Below are 23,160 nucleotides of genomic sequence, written 5' to 3' on the forward strand. Positions count from 1 at the left end.
TTTCTTTGCTGATCACTAGAGGGTGTACCGTCCAGCATGTAAACAATTATCAGGCACTTCACATCCTTTGACAAGTCATTGCCCCTTTGTGCCTTCAAGTGTGCCCAAGTGCCCACTGGAGAAGGCCTAGGGAGACACACAGCAGGAGGGAGATGTTGTTAGAGACTCCCTATACCCTACTCCATATGCATGGCTGTGTTTTCATCTTCACCGTTTTCCTTAACAACCTGCATGGAACAGAAGCAAGCAAGGAGACTGGTTTTAAGGAAGAATCCTATTTGTGATAGATAACAACATGTATGTGTGGTCAGGTAAACATGGAAGCTGCTTCCCCAAGGTGATACTAATTTCAAGGCTTTGCAAGCTCAAAATTGCCTGGGACTGCGTTTGCAGCGATGCTGGCTCCACCTCTGCCAGGGATGCCGCTGTTCCCATAGCAACTCACCATCTCCCGTTTCAGTCTTGTCTTTCCTTTCCTTTCCTTTGCCTTCCCTTCCCCAAGGTAATTCCCAGATACACAATGAGCTAACAGCACCCAGGTGCACTACCGTTTCCATTAACACTTGTTTAGGAGGAGCATCCTACTTGATACTTTCCCACTGCAGGCTGCTGCAACCACTGTCACTTGGCTGCCGCTGCTGAGGGCGCTTCACCTCGGAGCAGGGAAGGTTTCCAGCCCACCAAGTGCTCCAGGGTATCAGTGAGAAAAGGCAGGATTCTGCAAAGCTCACCCACACCCAGGCACTGGAAAAGGCTGTGTCCATGGCCCATTAAGTTTATAGTGACCATACCTAATCAGAATTTTTCTGTTTCTTGACAAGACACAGCAGTTACTGCTGCACAGTGAGCCATCAGACCCCAGCAGCTATATCCCTGGGGAAAAAAACCATTCTCCAGGGTGCAGTGACCGGCCATCTTTACAGCAAGGCAAGACAGCCCCTCTGCTCTCTTCACCTTGATGTTGACAGTTGCAAGAGATTGGATTGGTACTCCTAGTTTTGAGAACCAGGCAGAAGCACAGGGGGGGATATAAGATTTTTTTTTTTTTTTTAATCAGATCATGGCCAGTATAGCGCTTTTTAAACAGCTCTGTGCAGCTTCCTTTGTATTTCTGCAGCACTCTTTCTGTTGAGAGACGACTGCGGGGAAAGGTCAAGTTAGGACAGTGCCAGTCCAACAGTCATGTTTCTACTAAAGCCTTTCTCACTGCAACCACTGCTTCAAATGACTTAGATGCATGCTCTCCTTTTCCCCTACAGTTGGCCATGGGCAGAGCGAGGGTGATCGCATGGTTGTCTCAGATTTCCAAGTCTTCATCAGGGACAGCTTGCAGCACATTGATCTCATGAAGAAAGAGCACCCTGAGCTGCCCATTCTCATTCTGGGGCACTCCATGGTAAGCACCATCCCCTACCCCTCCTGGCAGCACCCAGGACACGTGCTGTAGCACGGTGCTACTCTTGCGGGTGGCAGGAAATAACTGAGCCCACAGCAGGAAAAACAAAACTACAAGCAACCGTCCCTTCCGCTTCATTCACTGACTGATTTACCAGCACGCCTTACCCCACGAGATCCTTCTTGAGTAGAGTCAGTCCTTAACTTTTCTACCCAGATCATGACCCTAATTAGTGCCATTTGCAACAATGGGCCTATTTTTTAATAGGACCATTCATTTACACTGGGTGTATGGTAAGTCCCACCACCTCCCTGCAGCACTGGCCTTCTCCTTTCATTTTAACCAGTAACCAGGAGGTTAAGCCCTCCAAAGCTTTGTGAGCTGCTAGGGGATGAAGGACAAAAATACCCTGTAGCCTCATTCTGTTAAACAACCTAACAAGAAAATGTACCAGGGATTAGGGCTGCAAAAACAAAGGCACTGATTTGGTGAACAGATCTGAAGTCTGATTCTGACAGCACGGGCCAAATCCCTTTATTCAAGCTAGCAATATTCCCACTGATGTCATTGATCTGCTCTCCCTGCCTTCCCGGAGGAGAGGAAAATGAATAAGTACTTTGGGATTCAGCCCATGCTCAGATAAACAGGCATTCTTGCATAAGAAGGCATGGCATGCTCTGAAGTGCTCACTGCGCTCCAAAGCCGCTGTAACAAGGAGCTAATTTCCCAGCGAGGTCTTTGAGATGCTTCTTGCTGTTACTCCGTTTAACAAGCCCCTGGTTCTCCGGCAGTGTGGAAGTTCACCAAATATTTCCCTTGGCAACTAATCCTCTGCAAACTTTCCCGAGCCAGCCAGCTAGACCCCTCGTGTCCCCCACCCCTCACACCATCAGCCCCTGTCCTCATGCAGGAGGGCTCAGCCCGGCTGGCGTTGTGCTCTCAGCCACGGGCCGGGGGCTCACTGCCAGGCCCTGGGCACAGCGCTGCGGGGCTGGGGACACTGAGAGGAGAATATTTAACTTCCAGCAATTAGTGAAGATTTTCGCACGCCGGATGGCAGCACTGCTGTTGCCCGGGTTACCAGTGCCACAAGCGCAGAGCGAGTGCCCGGCTTCACGGCATCTTCCCGATGCAGCACCAGTCTGTCACGCTGACAGAGCCTCAACTTCTTTTTCAAGTCCCACCTGAACTACCACTTCAGCCGTTTTCTTCCTAGTCCTTTTGACAGAGGAGGACACAAGGCATCCCGGGGAGCTGATGAACGCTGCACGGAGAGTTTTCAGTGTGGCGTGAGGGTTTATAGCATGAGAACAGAAACCAGGTCTCTTCTCCCCCACAAAAAAACAGGTACTTCTAGTACCCCTACTCCTCCAGCCTTCCTTGCTGGCCACACTGGACCCTCACTGGGGCAGGCATAATTTGATTGTTTGGACTCCAACCCTTCCAGTAACAGGATTACTATGCAAACGAGATGTTGGCACCTGTATTAAGCTGTGGGCTGTTATTTTGCATTGCAGGGGGGAGCCATCTCCATTCTGACAGCTAGTGAGAGACCCAGTGAGTTTTCAGGCATGCTGTTAATCTCTCCTTTAGTGGTAGCCAGCCCAGAAGTCGCTACTCCCATCAAGGTAAGAGCAAACCCGCGTTGCACTTAGTCACTTTGTTCTTCTGATGAAGGAAATGAGTTAAGACCTTTAGCCTTAAAATGCAAACCCCCTCTGCCATCTGTGCCACCTGGATGCCAGTCAATACTTCTCTTCTAAGTAAGTGCCTCCCCCACAGTCCCACCTACTTTTCAAAGGGGAAGTGAATCCTGAACTTGCCCAGAGAAGCTTATTTAAATGAGAGTCAGAACGATGCTACCTCAGGAGGTGGTAGCAGACTGTGCTTTCTTCACCACACCCTGTGGCAGCCCACACAGTGCCATCCTTTCCCTTCCTCTCCTACAGTTTTCTTCCTGACTCATAGAGAGTCTGGTATAGTTGCAACACAGGCTGCTGGCTAAGTCAGGCCAGGGTTATTTTTGGTGTTTGGGGGATGACCAATTTCTAAACAAAACTAGAGCTGTTGTGTCCCAGGAATTCTTCTTGAGCCACAAAGGAGGCTTCCAGCTAAAGCATCACTGCCCCAGCAGCATCCTGTTTGGCTTGGTACCATAGCTGGTGCTTGTCCAGACCATCTCGTTCGGTTGGCATTTAGGTTTTACCCCCCTCCCATTCCCATCTCCCTTCCAGAGCTTCTTCTGATTCAAATTTGCACTGCCCAGTTTGTCATTCCCTAGGGAGGCTCTGCAAGGCAACTGATCCTCAGCTCTCCCTTCCTTTCTTGATTTTTAAAAGAATAAACAACAATCCTAAAAGAAGCTGGAAGCAAAGGGAAGGACCAGCTAAGCCAGCAGGGAGGGTAGACCATCTCATTCTCACAGAACTTGTTCCTTTATCCTTTCTCCCTGGACTCTTCTCCTAGGGCTAGATTCTTGTTTTAATCTATTTATAAGCTATTTTTTCCTGCCTTTTTTTTTTTTTTCTTCTGAGAGAAAGGAAACAAATTGGCTCACCTTTCAGTATAATCCTGTCACACCTTCTGCTGTAGCCAAAGACATCTACTGACTTCAAAAATCATTACAAGCACCAAAGGGTGCTTTTTAATCACCTCACTCTTCCAACTGAGGGAAATGTGTTAAGACCTCTAGCCTTAAAATGGAAAACCCTGCTGAGATCTGCACCACCTGGATGCCAGTCAATATTTTCCTTCTAAGTGCCTCCCCCACAGTCCCACCTACTTTTCAGAGAGGAAGTGAATTCTGAAGTCATGCAGTTTGGGAAAACTTATTTAAATAGGAGTCAGAGCACCAAAGCGTGATTTTAGGGGGCTGGTAGCTGATTCTTCACAGGTGAGGCCATACCTGACCCAGCATAAGGGTTCTATAAGCACCAGCGCCCTTGTTTTTTCTTACTTTGGAAAGGGAAAAACAATAAATATTAAGGGAAAAAAAAATATAGGGTCTGAATCTGGCAGACACTGTTAGCCTTCTGTTTCTCACTGAGTCAAGGAAAATATGGAAAGATTTTCCTTCTTCTAGAGCTGTACCTTTTGCTAGATACTAAACCCTTTCTGAAATAAGAATTCACCAGTGCTGCGGGAACTAGTATTACCATAGTCTGGTTTCCTGCAGATCTGTGCCAGATTGTTGCTTTATTTCATTGTAGGAAATCCTAATCTCTAAGTGAAGTATTTTGGAGGTGTTTATATGGTCTCTCACTTGCAGTAATACAGTGCACAGGGAGTTTCTTTCTCTTTAAAATCTATTGTTACATCTCAGAACCCATAAAAAAATAATTATTCCTGAAATATCTCTGCTCTGCCAAATTTAGTTGAAATCAGTCCTGAAGTTGAAAAGGTATTTGCAAGAGGGAGGAGTGAAAACAGGCAGAGTATTCCTGTGTAAGTCACATTTTCCCATAAAGCTAAGCTGAAAACACTTGTGTGCTTTTTTTTTTTCCTTCTGAGAGACAAAAAACATTTCATTGGTGTTTGTGCCTCTGAGGCACAAAGGCTTTGATTTTTCCTTAGAAGTGGTACGACTCCTCGGCCCTGGGCCATTTCCCAAGGACCACTGCATTCATCCCTTTGCTGGGGAATTTTCCAGCTGAGCACGAATTTACCTTGGCCTAAACAAACACTGGTTCAAGGCAACAATAACAGTGATCCAGATTACACACTGGGTCCTTCAGACTGTCATAGAAATACCTTCCCTTGCTGCTGAACCAACCTGGCAGCAGCAGAAATGCAGCGTGTATGCAGACTATGTGCAGGAAAATAAAATTCTGCTCTATGCAGAAACACAATTTCATCAATGCCCTATAAATACTGTGTCCTGATAGAAGCATCCAGTTGCAAATTCAGTGGAGAGAGGGAGTTTGCTGCCTTCCCCCATTTCTTCTCAACTAATCTGCACAAAATTCAGATCTGAATCTTTAAAATTTCAAAGGATGCAAAGAGATGGGAGCCACATATGATGTCAAAGAGCAGAATAAAAGTAAAAGAGTATTTCCCACTACATTTCTGCTCTTGAATGCTTCAAAATCAGGTGGGCAGGACAACCCCCTAGGAAGTACTCCCTAGTGATTATTCCTGTACTAACCTTCAGCATATTCCTTAAGGACTCAGTACACAATATTCTCTCTTTATTTTTTGTGTTTTCCATTTCACCGCTTGCTGACTTATTGCTTTCCAACCCATCTGGACATCATGTTGTTCCAGTACCTGAGAGTCGCCCAGTCACTCAGCCTGAATCTGCACGCAGTAACAGTGCAGAGGACTGTTTCTAAAGATAGTCAAACTGGAAGAAAAGTACTGCATTAAAACCTCTTGTTTTGGCTTTGCTCTGGTCTGTCTGGTTTAGCAGATATGATGTTAGTCATCAAGTCCAGACAAACATATATGAACTGGTTTGTTATCCAGGTATGGAGACACTGTATCTAATATATATCATATCATACCCCTGATACCATATCTCCCTGATAGCACGGTCCAGTTGCTTTTAACCTGATCTCTGTAGCTCATCAGAGTGTCTCTTCCAGAGACTTTTCAGCTCAGTCAAATGATCCTGGCTACCTTAACCAGTTCAAACATCACATTTTTGTAAATCCAGCTCATTTGTAGCTGAAATGAACTAAAGAACATTCACACAATCAGTTTGGCAAGCAGAGATCACGGGAGAGAGAAATGAGCACATCAAGGTGTGGAAGGAACAAGGATTTCTCCATTCAGAAGAAAAGTGTCTACACTGCAAAGCATCCATATAGTTAAACTAATGCAAAAAACATGAAATCAGCTTTCAATCTTATTCTGAGATGTTTTTCATAGACAGGGAAGGGCTGGATTTGAATGCTGTTAGTATTTTGCAGACCTGCAGTGACCTTGAGCAGCTCTGATGGCCACTGCACCATAGCACCACCCTCAGCCCAACCAGTAATAGCCCCATCATTGCATTACCTGTTCTTGATCATTTGGGAGCTGTTCTCACAAGAACTGACACTGCGACTGAACCAACAGGGAGATAAACTCTTCATGTATCAAATATAGTCATCATTACAACAACACAGCTTTTAATTAAAGTCTGGCATGTCAAACTATCATAGTGCTCACAAAGTCTGCGAAGACCCAGGGGAACCTTCTGAGTTTTTTATTATAACATAAAACTCAATTTTTGTGGCCATAACCTTGCCTCCAAGAGTCATCAAAATGACATCCGAATCTTGAGGGTGTACTACATGTTGGAGGAAATGGAGCATTTCCTGCAGATCTGAAGACCCTTTGAAGGATGGTGGCAGAATCCTTTCACAATCAGTCCTGTAGACCAAGGTTAGTTCTATCTGTGCATAAATAAGAGGTTTTATGCATCCAGGGAGTATATAGTGTGTGTAAGTACATCTGACATGTCTATGTACAGTGTCTGGTGCTTCTCTTGTACAGCTGAACACCAGAAATTTCTTCACTGATATTGCCAACTGTACACACTGCTATACTTGTGGTCAGAAGCCAGCCATATCTTTGTAGCAGCTTAGCAGTCAGCTTGTGACTCGGTTTGGCAAAACTCCAGATACATGCAAAAACTTCAAGAACATTTCCAAATAGTGTCACAGAGGCAAGGTCATCAGTAGGCTGTGGGATTGGGATGATAAGCATATATCACTTGAACAGAAAAATGGCCATACTGAATCTGATAAAAGCCTGTCTAGCCTGTCTCCAACAAGGAAGAGCCTGAGAAAGAGCATACATGCAGTTCTCCTTTCCTTGTCACACCTTCCCCGCCTTCAGCACATCATTAGGCTGGTGTATTGTTGCTTATATGAGAGGAAGATTCAAATTTCTGCTCCTTCTGCAAAATCCCTATTGCAGATGCTTGGGAATGTAAATACTCATACCCATACCAAGCAGACACACAGCAGAATCCCCATCAAACTCATGGCTTCTTCTGGAATTTTAGAGTATGTCAACTAACTTCCTTCTTTGGCCAAATTAGAAGTAAGCAAAGCACCCATCTTCCAAAAAACATGCCATCATTTATGTATCATCTTGGACTTAAATATCTGTGACCTTAACACCAACATACTGATCTTGTGGCCAATACTCTGAATAGATCTTGAGAGAGTATCAGCTAACCTCTCATGCCAAGGTATTTCCTCCTGAATAAGCAATCATTAGGCATAAGAACTCACCCTAGCTCTTAACTCAGGCTCTAATTTTAGGGTAGCTTAGTTGCCTGAGGTTGTCACGATAATGTTTGGAGACAGACATTTCCAGACCATTATTCAGATGTTAGAGGTGTTTTCAGGGGTGTTTCTCTCACTCCCCATACTCTTTAAAGAAAGCCTAGGACAATTACACTTCTTCTAAGTTAAAGACCTCTGATAGAGGTCTACAGTTACTTGTCATATATCTCGAACATTGTAAGTGGTTGGAGAGAAGCAAAACTGTTGACAGTGTTGTCAGCACAGAGAGTCCTTAACTTTGCCTAGGATTCATGAAAGTGCATTTGTCACATCGTCACTGGAATTAACACAAAACAAAGAAAATGCCATTCCTGCTTGTTTGCATTGTAAGCTCATACTTGCATTGGTGTGGATATGTTACTTTACTAGTCTAACTCCAGAGGCCCCAGTAGAAATTAATTTTGCTGACACAGTGTCATAGCCAGTGAGGGGCTCAATATACCGGCCAAGAGTGACACTGGTTCCCAGTCATATCCACCCCAAGGTACAGATGTGTTCCCAAATCTGCTGTGAGTCTTTACTGCTTCCCACTCCTGAGTGACTTTGACTTCAACCTTGCGTTATTCCTCTAATATCATAATTACTTTGTCATGTATCATCTGTGATCTGAAATGTCAGGGAGTGCTTCAGAAGTGATTACATAGCAGCAGAAACAGAGAACATAGGTGACAGCCTACCTGCAGGTGTTAGCTGTGAACACGAAAGGGCCGTAAAACAGACCTACAAACACTAATCGCATGTTTTCTGACTTAAGTGGTGATCACTTAATTAAAGACAGCTATCAACATTCAGAGCTGAACCCTGGTATCCATGTGCTTGTAGTGCTATTGAAATGAATGATGTTACCTTTTCTTCTGCCAGCAGGTTTGAGCCTGGGCTGCTGAATGCATTTGTGTTTCATTCCCAGGAGACAAGTGAGCAATGGATTGCCTTAGCCCATGCATGCACATTTTGCTGTTGTTTATTTACAGGTTCCCTGGAGAATATGCTTATGAAAAAGAGTGCAGCCTAGGCAACTACTGCAAATTTCACCGAACATCGCTTATGCACTGCAGGATGAAATCAGAGCTGTGACAACAAGGAAAGGGCAGTAAAACAACAAAACCCAGCCCTTCCAAGGGCTGGAAATGGCTTTTTCCTATCAAAGTGTTTAACAGGCCTTTTTAGAAATTGAGAATGACAAAAAGGCAAGGTACAATGAAGTTGTGAGGTTGCATGTGGACAGACAGCTGACAGCATTTCAGACTGGCACACCCACTCCCTGATCCCAGGAGCAGTTTAAACACTTTAAGAGAAATGTTTTCAGTATAGGACAGATCTTTCTCCAGTGTCAGCTGACATATCTCAACTATTTAACTTATGCTCAGGATTTGGCCCTCTATGTTATCTCTTTTGCTCTAACTAGCCCTTTAACTTCTTGCTTTCCTCTCCCACAGGTTTTTGCAGCAAAAGTGCTCAACTTTGTTCTCCCAAACCTGTCACTGGGATCAATAGATCCAAATGCAATTTCCCGGAACAAGAAGGAGGTAAGAACCTTAAAGCCATTTAAAGTCATTGCATAGTCAGTATCTTGTCCCAGTCCTGTCATTTCTCTTTAAAAAAATACCCAAGTGTTTTGTTAAATCACGAGGGCAAGATCTATGCTGGTGTAAAAAGGTAAAACATACCTGAAGTCAGTGGAACTGACTGCACATAGCAGAAAACTGTGGGAAATCAGCTGTTCTTCCCTTTGGTGTGCCTTGTGCCCGTAGCCACTCTGATTACAGGACATTACAGAGACCTGCACTACGGCTGTGGGGGGAAGCACCTGGGAACCATGTTTGTCTCTGCTGCACCACCACCACTTAATACAGTGGCAAAATTCAACTCATACATGCTAAAGTAATTTTTTCCAACCCTGCTCTTCAGTGAAACTGTGCAAACCCCTGTAGTCCTGGAGATTAATTTTTCTGCTTACAAACAGGATCACGTTGTGCTGAATGCATTCGAACAGAGAAAAAAAGCATGCTTGCCCCAAAGACCTTGCTACAAGGTCTCCTCTATCACGCTCTGGCTCTGCTAGGCCTTTCCAAACAAACGATGTATTATTGCTGCACCCAGAATAACACTTAAAGGAGCTGCAATTGAAGCAGCTGTTGTAACAACTCAGTTCCAGCTCCACCACCATGACTGCACAGAACTGTTCCCCGGGTGAAATTTTTGTAGTGTCACCATAGCTTGGGACTCTTGTCCTGTTCATACCCACTGTTAGTAATAATTGTTGCCATCACTGGCAAAACCAGACATCAATGCAACTGCTGCAACAACACGTAACAAGGGTTTTTCCTTCTCACTGTTGTGGGAGGAATAAAAGGAGGGAGATATGAACTGTAAGTGAATGAAGTGCTTTGTCTGGACCCAGAACTTTGTGCATTTCAGAAATCAACTTGAATGATAGAAAATGGCATCCAAAGGTGTCTCAAAAGCAGGAGAGCTCCAGTGATGTAGTGGTCAGTTGTTCTAGTGCTCCCACGTCAGCTCACATCTCACTGACAGATGATGTAATTTTTTCTGCTGTTCATGCAATGGTTCATATCTTCAGTAGAAGTTAATAAATTGCCTTCCTCTGGGGAGGCAGCTCGACTGGCATTAGAATTGCAGCTGAAAGGATCATGAGCAAAGCCCATGTCAGCAGCTGTATGAGTGCAGTGCATTCAGCCTCTGCATATGCCACCTCTCTGACTCACCCATTCAGTAAACTGGAAAGCAGGGAGTCTCCCCAGAATAGCCTCAAGGCTTTCAGGGTTGTTTCTTGGCTCTGCCAGAGTTTTTTTGGTCAAACGACTTTGAGTTGACTTATCTGTGAACATAGCACTGGGTTGAAGGCAGAAAGATTCAAGGGGCTGAGCAAAGGAAGACAGAATAGGTCCTAGGAAGCTGTCAGGACTAGCATGGAGCGAGTTCTTGTGCATCCACTGATGCACCATATGACATATGCTCTTAAGTACCATATAAGGCTGCACAAAATATATACTTGGGAAGAAGGCCGATTCCAGTCAAGCTATAGAAACCTGTTCTTAATTACATTCAGCTGCCATAACTTGTTGCATATAATTCAGAGAAAAGGTTTAAATTAGGCAACCAATTCACTAAAATCACACAGAGTTTTCACTTCTGCATTCGTATTTAGAGGATAAAAGCCATCAGTGCTCTGGAGGAGGAGAGGAATTTGAGAGTGTTACCCGCTACCTGAAGAGTGAGCATGGCTGGGACATGTGGGTCTTTGCCTGCTTCTGCACTGATCTGTTTTGTGACACTTGAACTCTGTGCTGCAGCTGGTCCTTAAGGGTAGCAGTTTTAAATACACCTCCGACAGCTGGATCCTCTGCTGGAAGATGCTAGTGCTGCACTAAATAACCTTAAAATAGAAAAGTGATGATGTGGGGATATCCTGGATAATAATGCATTTAGAAAAGTGTCAGTGACCTCCCTTAATTTGGAGCACCATACTGACAGAATTTCCATGTTGGGGTGATGTTTGAAATCACCACAGCAACCATGGGACATAGTTTATAATAAATGCTACTGTGTTGTCTTTCTACCCAAATGTTTGCTGCTGCTCCCTCTGCTCTATGATGCTCCAAGTCTCAAGAGCTTCCTTGGAGCATTGTTTTTCCTCTGCCCTTTCCATGGAACAAGGGAAAGCTTTTTGCAGTGGCTAAAAATGTAGGTCTGCTTCATTAGAATCTCCTTATAATGGAGTAGTCTTCAAAATGGGACAACAAACCCTTCCTTGCTGTGCTGCCTGCCCACCTGCAAGTGAACACAAAGCTGACATGGCAGCTGTGGATTTCCCATGTAAAGTGCTTTCCTGACCATCTCCAAACGGCAAGATTTGAGGCTCCAGGCACTTACTGGAGACAACAGCATCTCGGTCCTCTGGCTGCCTTTAACACACACTCCACCCTCCTTTTGGACTCAAGATGTGCAGCTTCAAAGCACACAATGTGCTGGAAACATCCATTATTTATATGTTAAACACATTCTCCTGCCAGACCAACTTTCTATTCTCTAGAAATATTTTTGGGACATCATCCAAGAATTTCCTGATGAGTTTGTGTTCCCAGCAGGCTGTCCTCAGGGTCTAGGGACTGAAACACAGGATGGTATGGAGCTGTTTGTTTGATCTGCTTGCTATATCAAATGCACGAGACACAAAAGAGACTAAGAAGCAACTTTAAAAATCTAGTCCTGTTATTTCAAGGAGCAATAACATCACAGAGGTGGGAAACCCCTTTACGCCATTACTCTTTGTTAGCTGCTGTTGATTTCCATGGGGTAGTCCCCCTGACTTTAGTCTTGTTCCTGCAGAGTCCACATAGGATGAGGCTGCAATTACCTTATAATGAATTTTTTGTTCTGCAAAATGCAAAGGGAAGATGCAGACCTCTGAGCAGGGGAATGTAGTGCAGCAGGAGCCTTGATGGTTGCTTCTGTCTCAGAATGACATAAAGAAAAAAAAGAGCTGTTGTGATGGACGCTGTAGAGCCTTCTCTGGATTGCAGCTGGAGAGAGTTGCAGGCTCTCCTGCGGTCACCCTCACTGTCTTGCCCCTGCTGTCCCAGAGCTTGGTGTGCCAGCAGGAGCTCTGGGCTTGCAGGGCTTGCAGTTTATAGTTTGCAGAATAAAAAACCCATTCCCTATCTTGCCCTCTTTCCCCAGCAAGCTGCTGCTTTGCACTCACCCCATGCACTGACGGTTAACCAGGTCTGACCAGGGTTCCTGTTCATTGACTGGGAACAGCACACTCCCCCTGCAGTCCTGATCAATCTGGGTTGGGATTAGGTTATGTTTTTTTTCCCCTCCTATCTACACAAAAATATTTGTTGGCTGCTCAGTAGCTAAAAAATCCCTGCTCTTTCAGAAAAGAACAGGAGAAAGAAAAACACCCATTAGGTCATTCTCATAGCATTTATGGGGCTGGGGAGGGGGCCAGCTCACATGAATTCATCAACATTGTTTTACTCCATGGGAAGGGAACTTCTGTCAATCCATCCGCCCACTCCTCCTGATTTCTGCACCCCCCCCACAAGTTCCCTCATTTGTTGCCTTCAATTAAAAAAAAAAAAAAAAGCACCCTAAACAATAATAATTAAAAAAAAAAATCTCAAAGCTATGTTGCTCTAGCACAGCGCTGTGACATAGATCCAGACAAGTAACTCCCAAATTATGTTGAAGCCAGTTGCAAAGTAGCCAGTGCAACATGGTGGTTTTGCTTGAAATGCTGTTGAAAAGTCAACACGTTTCACTGAAAATATCAGTGCACACCCAGCTGTCAACGGGAGAGCTAGCAACACCACACTGGGTGGTTGGTGTTTTGGAAGCCAAAGCTGAACTTTTTCCATGAGCACGTTCACGACAGGATGCTTCTTTCTAAACACAGGCAGCTTCTTGCCCTTTTGAAGCACTTAGAGCAGGGAAGGGATGGCAGACAGATGGGCTGAGTGGTATAGGTGATGAAGGATGCAGGTGGAGGTTTCTGCACCAACAAGCTGGTTGGGCACTGGGAAGGTCCATGTGGAGCCAAGAGGACCACATGTCATTCAGCAGGAGCAGAGGATGCTCAGCATGTCCACAGAGTGGATCCTTTTACCTTAGCCACAAGTTCATCTGTGCAGTAGCCTCTTTTTAGTAGTGTTTTCCAAACCCTCATCATGCACGGGCACTTGCTTGTTTGAAAGGGAGATACTATGCATAAGATCCTAGTATGTGATGAGAGACCTCTATCTTTGTCTCCCTGCCAAAAACTACCCCTCATTTCAGAGTAGCCATGATCTTGCACTGAAGCCAAAACACAACGATGGCCTTAATCAAATACTCGAAACATCTGCTGCATGTGAGGGTCCCTAAATGAGTGCTACAACAACTTGAATTTCTTTGGTCCAGCTCCAGCACAAATTAAAGTGGCTCTACAGCTGTCACTCCCATGACCATCCTCAGCACTGTGTGCTGGGACTGAAGGGTACCAGCCACTAATAGTCCCAAATTCCCACCTAATCCTTCCCCTCGCTGCACTCAGGGACAGGAACCATGGGTTCAAGCAGCAGGAGATGGTGGGGACTGGAAGCAAGAAGGTGATGGGGAAGGATTTGTGAGCACCAACATGCCTCACTGCCATCTCTGTTTTCCAGTGCTTTGTGCTCCAACACATTTGAGATGACGAGGAAGGAAACTGGCTTTAGGCTTTCTGGCAAATGAATGCCCCCAGCTGGGAAAGCCCCGCCATGTTAGTGCCTTTCTGCCAGCCCGATAATCTCATCTCACGTGGAGATGAATGCAGAACCCACCCCAAAACCTTTATGGCTTCTTGGTGGGGACCAGCCAGGCCACGCTGTCCTGCTACAGTGCGTGTCTGTGCCTACGCCTACACAGAGCTGCGTGCCCCTGGGGTGGCCTTGTGGGTCATCTCCCACCCGTGGTCCCCTCAGGCCAGGTGCGTGCAGCAGCAAGAGGGCCTCAAGTTTCTGTAAAGCGAGGGAGGATCTGAACAGACCTCTCTGCCTGCAAGGAGAGAAGGAGACTCTTTTTGGCTAACCTATAAATAACCATCATTTCTATAAACATCTGCCAGGGTTGAGAGAAACTGGAGACTGTGCCAGAGACCAACCCATAATCAAAGCATTCTGGCAAATATTGAGATGGCAGTGGCTGTGTGGGCCGTCTCCATGTACAGTATACAAATATTTACTGTAGATTTGCCTGCTGCGGTAGCTATTTGTTCCTAGCAACTTTCTGCACCAGCTCTTGTACATTTGTATCCTCTCACAGTCTGGCTGAGCAAGTTGTTGACTTTGGTTTTTTGCCTACCACCTAATACCATCATTTGCTGCCTCATATGTGCACACTTGCATCCAGAGAGGACTCCTCAGCATAAAAGTGCTTTGCGGTCAGATGTGTCAGTTGTCTGTAGGTGCAGGTCATGGTCTTCATCCTCAGGGAGGGAAAGTGAGAGAGAAGAGCATCTGAGCCCTCAGCAGAGAAGATAAGGACCCAGAGAACATAAGCTTTCAAGCAATGCAGTCTGAAGAACCCTCTGCAGAAGAGATGACACATTTGAGTGACAGAAGGACGTGGCAGAGGAGAGAAAAGCAGGCAGGTGCCTCCACAGGAACAGTCTGTCCAGCACGGGTTGTTTGCCTGCAGAAAGAGCTTTGGCTTGAATGTTTTCTAGTGATGTAGGAGAGAAACATGCAGCAAGGAGCAAGCCAAGTTGTTTGAGCAGTTCTGGGCAGCCACAGTAAAGACCTTGACCTTGACTCTGATGGCAGGATGTCCTGACAGAGCAGGAAATGACCGTGCAAGACAAGGGAAGGGACTCTTCACCACCAGGCTGATCTGCTTTGACTTTTCTGCATGAAATATTGCTAACCTTAAATTACCTCTTTCTCCCTGCCAGATGGAGTCTTACACATCCGATCCCTTGGTCTACCATGGCGGCATGAAGGTCTCCTTTGTCATCCAGCTGATGAATGCCATTGCCAGAATTGAGCGAGCTCTCCCCAAGCTGACTTTGCCCATCCTGGTGCTACACGGCTCTTCCGACAAGCTCTGCGATATCAAAGGGTCATATTTACTGATGGACACAGTGCAGAGTCAGGACAAAACACTCAAGGTCATCTTACTTTCTTGACTTTTAGGGTATTATCCTGTCATTGTTGGCCTGAGCATGAGTGACTATGAGGAGCCTGATGAGCTCCAGCGAGCTGGAGGCAAAGCAGGGCTGATGCATTGGTGAAACCGAGCCGGTTATGGCCCCTTTGACCAAGAGGTAGCCCAAGTGCAGCCCTCCCTGCACGGTGTGGTGGCCTTTCACCAGCTACAGCTGGGCTGCAGGCCGGGGATGGTGGAAGATCTCAAGACCTGACCCAGCAGTGGCTGTGTACCTGGAGGGTCTCTTGGACATAAGGCAGCTTGGTGTAGAAATAGAGCAAGGCTCATAAGCAAGTAAAGTGCCGACCCCAAAAGCTCTTCTGAACAATGCCAACAGTATGAGCACCAACCTTACCTCATGCCTCAGCATGTAAAGGTACAGAGGGGGCCTTTCCAAAGCGCCCCACAACAAAAGCCACTTCACATCTGCTCATTTCAAGAGAGCCACAGCTGATTAACCAATTGTTAGCACATGAATGAGCCTGAAAGAGAGACAGGGAGACCAAGGGAAAGCTTTTGTCACTGGAAAAATAACTGGATAGTTTCGGCATAAAAGGAGTAAAATTGCACAAGGCATGATGGGAACATCCCCCATTGTCCTTTAAACTCCAAGGGCATGATAAGTATTTCCTCCTTCTTAGTAGGATAAGAAGCAAGAAATGGATGGGGCTGGGACATGATTGTCTTCCTAAAGGGCAGCAGGGTGCTTGGCTAATGGGCTGCTGTCAAGCTGCAATGCCAGTGCCTTCCTGCTTGCAGAGGGCCAGCACTACCAATGGCATCTCTTTGATTTTGTAACCTGCCACATCTAGGAAAAAAGCCTGACAAGGTGTGGGCAGGATGTGTTGGACCTGTGGGTGTTGACGAGAGGGGACTGAAGGCTGTTTTGTTCATGCAGATTTTTTTTTCTATGCTAATCTCTGCTCTCTCCCTGGTTGCAGGTATATGAGGAAGCCTATCATGCCCTCCACAAAGAGCTGCCTGAGGTTTCTACCTCTGTCTTCACAGAAATACTAACATGGATTGGCCAGAAGGTCTCAGCAGATGGGGAAACCAGCCATACTTAAGAGCAATTGGTTTTGCAGCTCTTACTGGGGTTTTCTGGGAATAGATGCTTTTCTTAATAGAAGTCTCTCTGAAAAAGACATAATGTGGAGGGGTATTTTATCATGCACAGCATAAGGGAGGGTGGGGGGAGAGCCACATGGTGGGGCATTTTACATTTGCTGAGGTAAATGGCCGTTGTCCTACTCTGGAGAATAACTGATAGCTGCGGGAGCAGCCATCAAAGCTTTCCAGATCGGGTGACTTTACTGAAATACCCCTCACCCATCAAACTTCCCCTACCACTTCCCCTTCTCTGCTTTTGCTGGGGTGACAGGGGTGTATTTATACTGCAATAATTTTTGGTATGTTAAAGAAGTCAGTATCTTCCACTTCGTGGTTTTTATTCCAGGTGCATACAGTCCCTTCCCTGTCCCAGCCATCCAGTACCTTAAAAGCCCTGGTCCTTGAGAGGAGAGCAGTGACGAAGGTGCTGGGTAACAAGGCGAGGCTAAAGATGGAGCTGACAGCTCCCTGGAGGTGAAAGGCTGTTTTTTTTTCAAGGTCAGACCCTTTTGGATACTGCCTTTATAAACAGGCCAGGCCAAGGGAGACCATAAAGACAGCCTCCCCCACCGCCCTGCACAGCCTCTGCGAGTTTGCACTCAGTGAAAGCGTGTTGAACAGCTCTTTAATTTTCATCAGATCAGGATCCCAGAGAGGAGAGGAGGAATGTGGAATCAAACCCACTTAGCACATTCAAAACCCATGCTTTTCCCAATGCCAAGCCTCATCTCCTCTGCAAAATGAACTATTCTGTAAATATTCTTAGGGGCTGCTTTTTTTCCTTCCTTCCTTGTTTTTTTCCCCCCTTTTTGTTTTTTTATTCTTTTGGAATTAATCATTTGCTCTACTGAAACTGAAAAAGCAAAGTCAAAGTTATAAAAGAATATAGTAATATAATATATGATGTATATAGAGGTGGCTGGGAGCTGGGGAAGAAATGGGAGGAGAGTCTAAGGAAAGGGTTAATTGTTATTTCTCTTGGCAAGGAATAATGTTGTCTTACCAGGATCCAGTCCTCTCACCATAACTTTACAGTCATAATCTGTTGTTTTCCTTCATCAGTTGGAAAATATCCTGAAAATAATGCTAGCGAGAAGCGCAGAGCATCTGGTGGGTGGGGATTAGCCGTGGGTGTCCTCATGGTCCACTGGTTTAGCAGGAGACCCACAGTGTGAACAGGGATCCCTGTCCAAGCTCCTCCCAACCTTCTCCTAATCAGCACAGCCACCTCTGGGGCAGATCGCTGAGGAGGGGGGCCGAGCTCACCCCTTTAGGCAACGTGGGGAGCTGAAGGCAAAGTATAGGGTGCAATCATCCATCCAATACCTGGGGGGCATCCGGGGGCACTGGTGTACAAGCAGCCATGGAGGAGCTTGTGGACTGGTCCAGTGGTGTAGACAAGCCAAATCCTAGAGCTGCCTGGGTCTCTGGTAGCAGCAGAGTGAAAGCAAGGGCTTTAGACCCAGTTATGGAGCAGAGGCATTGTATTGATACAGCAAAAGCTGTGTAGTGATCACAGCGTGGCTGTGCAGGTCAGTTTGTCCAGGGTGATGGCCCTGATAATGAATATGCTTCTTGGCACTAGCCGAAGGGAGAGGGTTTAACCTGTGCCTCTCCCTCCAATTTTGCATGAAGATTTTTTCCAATTTTGCAAATGTTGCACTAAGAGAGTGAGGCATCTCCCCTAGTGACAGACCAGCCCCCTTATTGCCTTCCCTAGCAGCAGTGGGAACCACTGCTATGTCTTGAGCCACCGTGCCCAGGGCTGGATCCCACCTGCGACAGTCACAGGGGGTCACCCACCTCTCCTCCCTTTGAAACCAGTTCTGGAAAGATTCAGGAAAGGGACCTCTGTGCAATAACTTTCAGAATCAGGGCTCAGTCCCATTCGGTCCCAGCAGCGCAGATGGATGAAGGATGTGTGGATGCAGGTTATGTCCTTGCAATTGCCCTAAGGGGCCCAAGTCAGGAAAACTCTTTTATACAGGTTGATCCAGGCACTTTCACACTTGTATTTTCTTGACTTTAAAGAGAGGAATGAGCTGTAGTTCTCCCAGCAACACCAGCTTTTGATTCAAATACTATTCCAGAGCAATCAGCAGTTCTCGCAACCCCCTGCTAAACCTCTGGTGACACTTGCTATGGGAAGGAGGAGATGCGCAGGTCGCCTGCTCTGCATCTTCCAGCAGCCTGGCTTGTTGCAACTTTTTTTCCCTGAGTGGGATCCCTCTTTGCCAGATGCTATTATGGAAAGACAGCAAGGAGAGAAACACTACAGCGGTGATACACTTCACCTGCTTCTTGAGCTGGAAGGGGAATCAAGTGGGCGTGATCCAGCTGTGACAGACGTTGCGGGGGTGGTAGCAAGATGATGACTTAAGGATGGGATTTTTGAAAGCACTTTTCCCGAGGAAGTCAGGAGGAGTAAATCAATGCTCACATTCTTTACATCCCTTCCCAAATCGACAAGCACTTTGCGGGGGTGGGGAGGGAAGTGACCCTCCAGCAGGAAGGTCAAAACCCGTCTGCTCCCCCCAACCTGGCTTCAGGCAGAGGAAGGTCGGTGGTCAGTACCTTTGCTAAAACGTGTCCTTTCACCCAAGAAACATCTGCAGCTCAGCAGAAATAAAAGAAAACCAGTTAAATTGATCTGGGGAAGACTTGCCCCTCTGTCTGGCTAAGCTCAGCGATGGCATGTGACCTGAGGAAGATGTGTTTGAAAATCAGGTTAACAAACAAAAAGTTGAAAGAACAACAACAACAAAGCCAAATAAGCCCCAAGCCCCCTGGCACAGCAGGGGTTATTGCCACCCTCAGCCAGTTTTCTGAAGAGTTACCTTCTGAGGCGATGAACACAGGGAAATCTACCGAAAAAAAGCCCCAGGTGCTGCGGGTCCCTGGCAGTGCACCCCTCCAGGGAGGCTGCTGTGCCCCTGAAGAAATGAGCCCAGAGGGACGGAGCCAGGAGCAAATCAGCCTGGGGCAGCTGAGATGCTGATTTGCACCAGCTGCAGCTCAGCCTGCACATTTCAGCTCTCACCGCTGTTGCTGATCCCTTACCCTGCCTGTAAGCTGCTTTATATTGACCCAGTTAGGTTTCACCATGCCCTGGAGGAATTCTTCCTTCGCTGACCAGATTAGCAATGAGCAGAGCTGCTGCCAAGGGAAATGTAATTAAACTCTATTTTCAGTGGCAGGTACCATTTGCAGGGAGCACAGCTGGCCTTATGAATGTTGCTGTGCGGAGCGGCACCAGAGACCAGTCTGCCTTTCAGAATAGGTGGCACTCATGACTGAGCAATAGCAACGTGTAACTACTGTATATATCACCACCTGTAGCACTGAGAGACCGTTCCCCACTGCCTAACCCATCACATTTTCTATTTAGCCTGTTCTTTTTATACCACTCACCTTAGCACACTGCCAGCACAAACCCATTGAGATCACATTTACTTTTCCAAGTAATTTCTGAGCTTGTCTCTCTTGTTCCGTTGTGTTCCAGTTCAATAAAAGACATTTATATATATATACATATATAAAAACATATATACATACACATGTATTTTCAGTGGGAAAAACCATATACAAGTTTAGGATTCTTAAAGGAATACAATGTATATTGCAACTAATAATAAAGTTATGTTTTCTGAACAGAGTGTGTTTCAGGGCATCATTGGTAACTATCATCCCTCAGGAGGGTGAGAAGGAAAAGGTAGATATTAAATTGCTGTGAAGCCTGTGGAGGAGGGGACTGCAGGCACTGGGCACTGCTGAATTGCTGACGGCATCTGCTCCCCAGCCGCTGCAGACTGGAGGTCGGGGGGGCAGCCCAGTCTCATGGAGTCCTGAGGTTCCCCTCCTGCTTCAAGGTCAGCTTTTCTAAGATCCCTGAAATCCATGGCCTCAGGCCAATATTTGCTATAACCCAGAGCAGCACAATAAAAAATCAGCTTGGGGCAATGCAGGTGTAAGATGTCTTTCTGTCTTACTTTGACCTAGCAGGGCTCTCTGGCTGGGTAATCCCAAGAAAAGCTAGCTCTACTCTCCCCGGAGTCAAAGCTTGGTTTGTTTGTTTGGTTTTTTGGGTTTTTTTTGTGTTTTTTTTTTTGTTGGTTTTTTGTTTTGTGTTTGTTTTTTTGTTTGTTTGTTTGTTTGTTTAATTGTAACTGAGGTGCTAACTTAAAAAAAAAAAAAATAGAAAAAAAAAATAGAAAACAAAAAAAATTCCCTGGCCCAATTGTTTCCTCCACTGCAGACACAACAGCAGCCTGGAGCTGGTAGAGGAGCCTGGAGTAAGAGGTAAGCTCAGCCTGCTTCAAGACCTGGTTCCCATGCTTTTACAAACCTGTTAAAATATTATGTTGGTCCTGAACTGTACCCAACTCAAACAGGAAGCATCTGCACCATGGCCAGGAGCAGCAGCTGTTTAAACCCTACCTTTTGCCTCCAGCTGTGATTAGAGGGCTGGAGAGCAGGTTTGTTCCCCTCTCAGCCCCCCCCCCCGCAGTGCCCAGGTGCCGAAAGAGCCCCCGCTCCATCCACACCCAGGGCTGGTGCTGTCGGGGGGCCCCGTGCTGCAGAAATGTCTCTCCTGCCTGGAGAGCGGGGCTGGGGCACAGCCCAGCCGCAGGGTCCCCTCCTGCCTCCTTCCCCATGCAGGCTTCAGCACAAGTGGCTGCGTTTGCGAGGGCTCCCCAGCCACTCGCTTGCACCCCGAAATGGGTGACAACTATGGCAGCAGGGGACAGACAGGGCAGCTCGTCCACATGCCAGCCCCCCGGCTGGAATCATTAGCAGCACCCAACCCGCAATCTCCAGCAACTCGTTTCATCCTTCTCACTCCTCGAACAGCTAAATCAAGAGAATAATATTCTCTTTCTGCAGCCCCGCGCGGGCTGTACGTCTGATCACACCCCAGCTTGCCGGGTCAGAAGCTCTGGCCGAGGACTTTGATGCACATCAACACCATGAGCTGAGCCAGGGCTTTTTGCTGAGCCAGCAGGCACACTGTGGTAGTATGGAACATCATTGTGTAACAAAATTTGCTTTAATACCGGCAAGTCCCCAGCTCTTTCCCCTGGGATTTTAGTGGCTCATTAAGCTCCTTGCAGGTTTGAGGGCCGCTGGAGGTTCCACACCACAGTGCTGGGACAGGGAGGGAGGGGACGGTCCTGTGCAAGGCCAGGAGCAGCACTGGCACAAAGGAGCTGTTTTGGCAGTGCAGTTTTCCTGGTGTCACCACCCGGTGCCCAGCGAGCTGTCACAGCCATAGGTGGCCTTTCTGTTTTTAGCATATGCTTCTCGACTGATCCTGTGAGTCTGCGGGAACCATGAAGCTTTTTGCCTTTTTCTCTTCCCACAGCCTGTGCTCAGTCTTGTGTTATCCAAAGCTGGCACTTGGGGTTGGTGCAAGGTGGGGATCAGCTGATGGTAACGCAGGAGCCAGAGCCGTGCCATGGCGGGGGCAGAGGGGAAGAATGCTCCTAAGGAGCCTTCTCCAGCCACCCCAGCAGGGCTGGCAGGGACGGGCAGCCTGCTCCATTAGCGCACGGGACAAGAGGTGTCACGCTCGGTCACACTGCTGCAGCGACCGTGCCTCTGTCAGCTGTCCTGCAACCACACAGCTCCCCACCTGGGCCAGGCTCGGGCACCGGAAAAGAGCCAAATGCTGCAGCTTCGGTGAGTGGTGAGGAATTTTAATTCAGAAGATCTGCTCGACATATAAACCGGCAGCGCTTGCGGTTGCATTTGCTGCCGGGAAACGGTTAAGCATGGGATTCGCAGAGCATGGGAGGAGGGAGAAGCGGGGCTGTAATTCACTCCAGAGCTGCTGGTGGGGGCGAGCAGGACTTGCAGCTCTCTGGCTGCCACCAGCCTTGGGCAGATCTCCATCACGGGGAAAGGGGAATGGAGCTGACGGGGTTGTGCAGGTGCCACCGTACCATCAGAGACCACCGCTACCGCCCACCCCGGGGGCAGCCTGACTGCCTACTGCCGCTCCTGCACGCTCCAGGCTTTCAAAAGTGGGGGTTTTTTGAGCAGTCATTTGCTCTTCTCTCCACATAGGAGCACAACAGGCTTCCTTTGCACACAGAAATAGGGCAATGCTCTCCAGATTATCAGTCTGGGATGCTCTCTTTTCCTTCCGATGGGGAAGCTGCTGATGTGGAGCTACCACTCACCCTCCTGCTGCTCTCCTAACAGCTGCCTTTTTAAACCAAACACTGCAGAGCCGGCATCTCCCAGCAGGAGCAAGACAAACAACCAGCTTTCCTGTAGCCACCACACCTCAGGAGGGAGGGACGCAGGATTAACTTGCCTTCCCTCCAGAGGAAACTCTTCAGTGTATGGAAACATTCCAGGAATTCAGAGGAAAAACAATTCCTAAGAGATCAATTAAGAGTTTGGATAGATTGCATGATATGCACGGATGCCTAACCAGAGGAAATTTGGCAAAGCAAGCTGCTTGGCCTGGGGAGGAGCCGAGGGGAGGGCAAGATGTCCAGCATGGAAAATTCTTGTCTTGTAAGCAAACACACAGAGATGAGAATAGCAAAGGCAAAGCCATGGCGGCTCGGGTGCAAAGGATGAGCAGTACCTTCCCTGCATGAGTTTAGAAAGGGTCCATGACCAAAGGCAAGCAAGCCCCTGCCAGACCACAGGAAACTGTGCCATGAAGCAGTCCCA

At 47.0% G+C, this 23,160-nt stretch overlaps 1 protein-coding gene across 3 annotated transcripts in view; it reads left to right on the forward strand.

Moving 5' to 3' along the window:
* Positions 1 to 20,124, forward strand: part of MGLL (monoglyceride lipase) — a 67,586-nt gene extending 47,462 nt beyond the window's left edge. For all 3 annotated transcript variants that reach the window (XM_042799632.1, XM_032994909.2, XM_032994910.2), the window contains exons 4-8: positions 1,260 to 1,396; positions 2,914 to 3,024; positions 9,111 to 9,200; positions 15,110 to 15,325; positions 16,305 to 20,124. In XM_042799632.1, coding sequence (XP_042655566.1) covers positions 1,260 to 1,396; positions 2,914 to 3,024; positions 9,111 to 9,200; positions 15,110 to 15,325; positions 16,305 to 16,430 — 680 coding nt within the window. In that variant the 3' untranslated portion in view covers positions 16,431 to 20,124. The remainder of the gene's footprint in view (positions 1 to 1,259; positions 1,397 to 2,913; positions 3,025 to 9,110; positions 9,201 to 15,109; positions 15,326 to 16,304) is intronic.
* The last annotated feature ends 3,036 nt before the right edge of the window (positions 20,125 to 23,160 follow it).

Source organism: Tyto alba, unplaced genomic scaffold (assembly GCF_018691265.1).
Source record: "Tyto alba isolate M040663 unplaced genomic scaffold, T.alba_DEE_v4.0 Super-Scaffold_3, whole genome shotgun sequence".
Taxonomy (NCBI): Eukaryota; Metazoa; Chordata; class Aves; order Strigiformes; family Tytonidae; genus Tyto; species Tyto alba.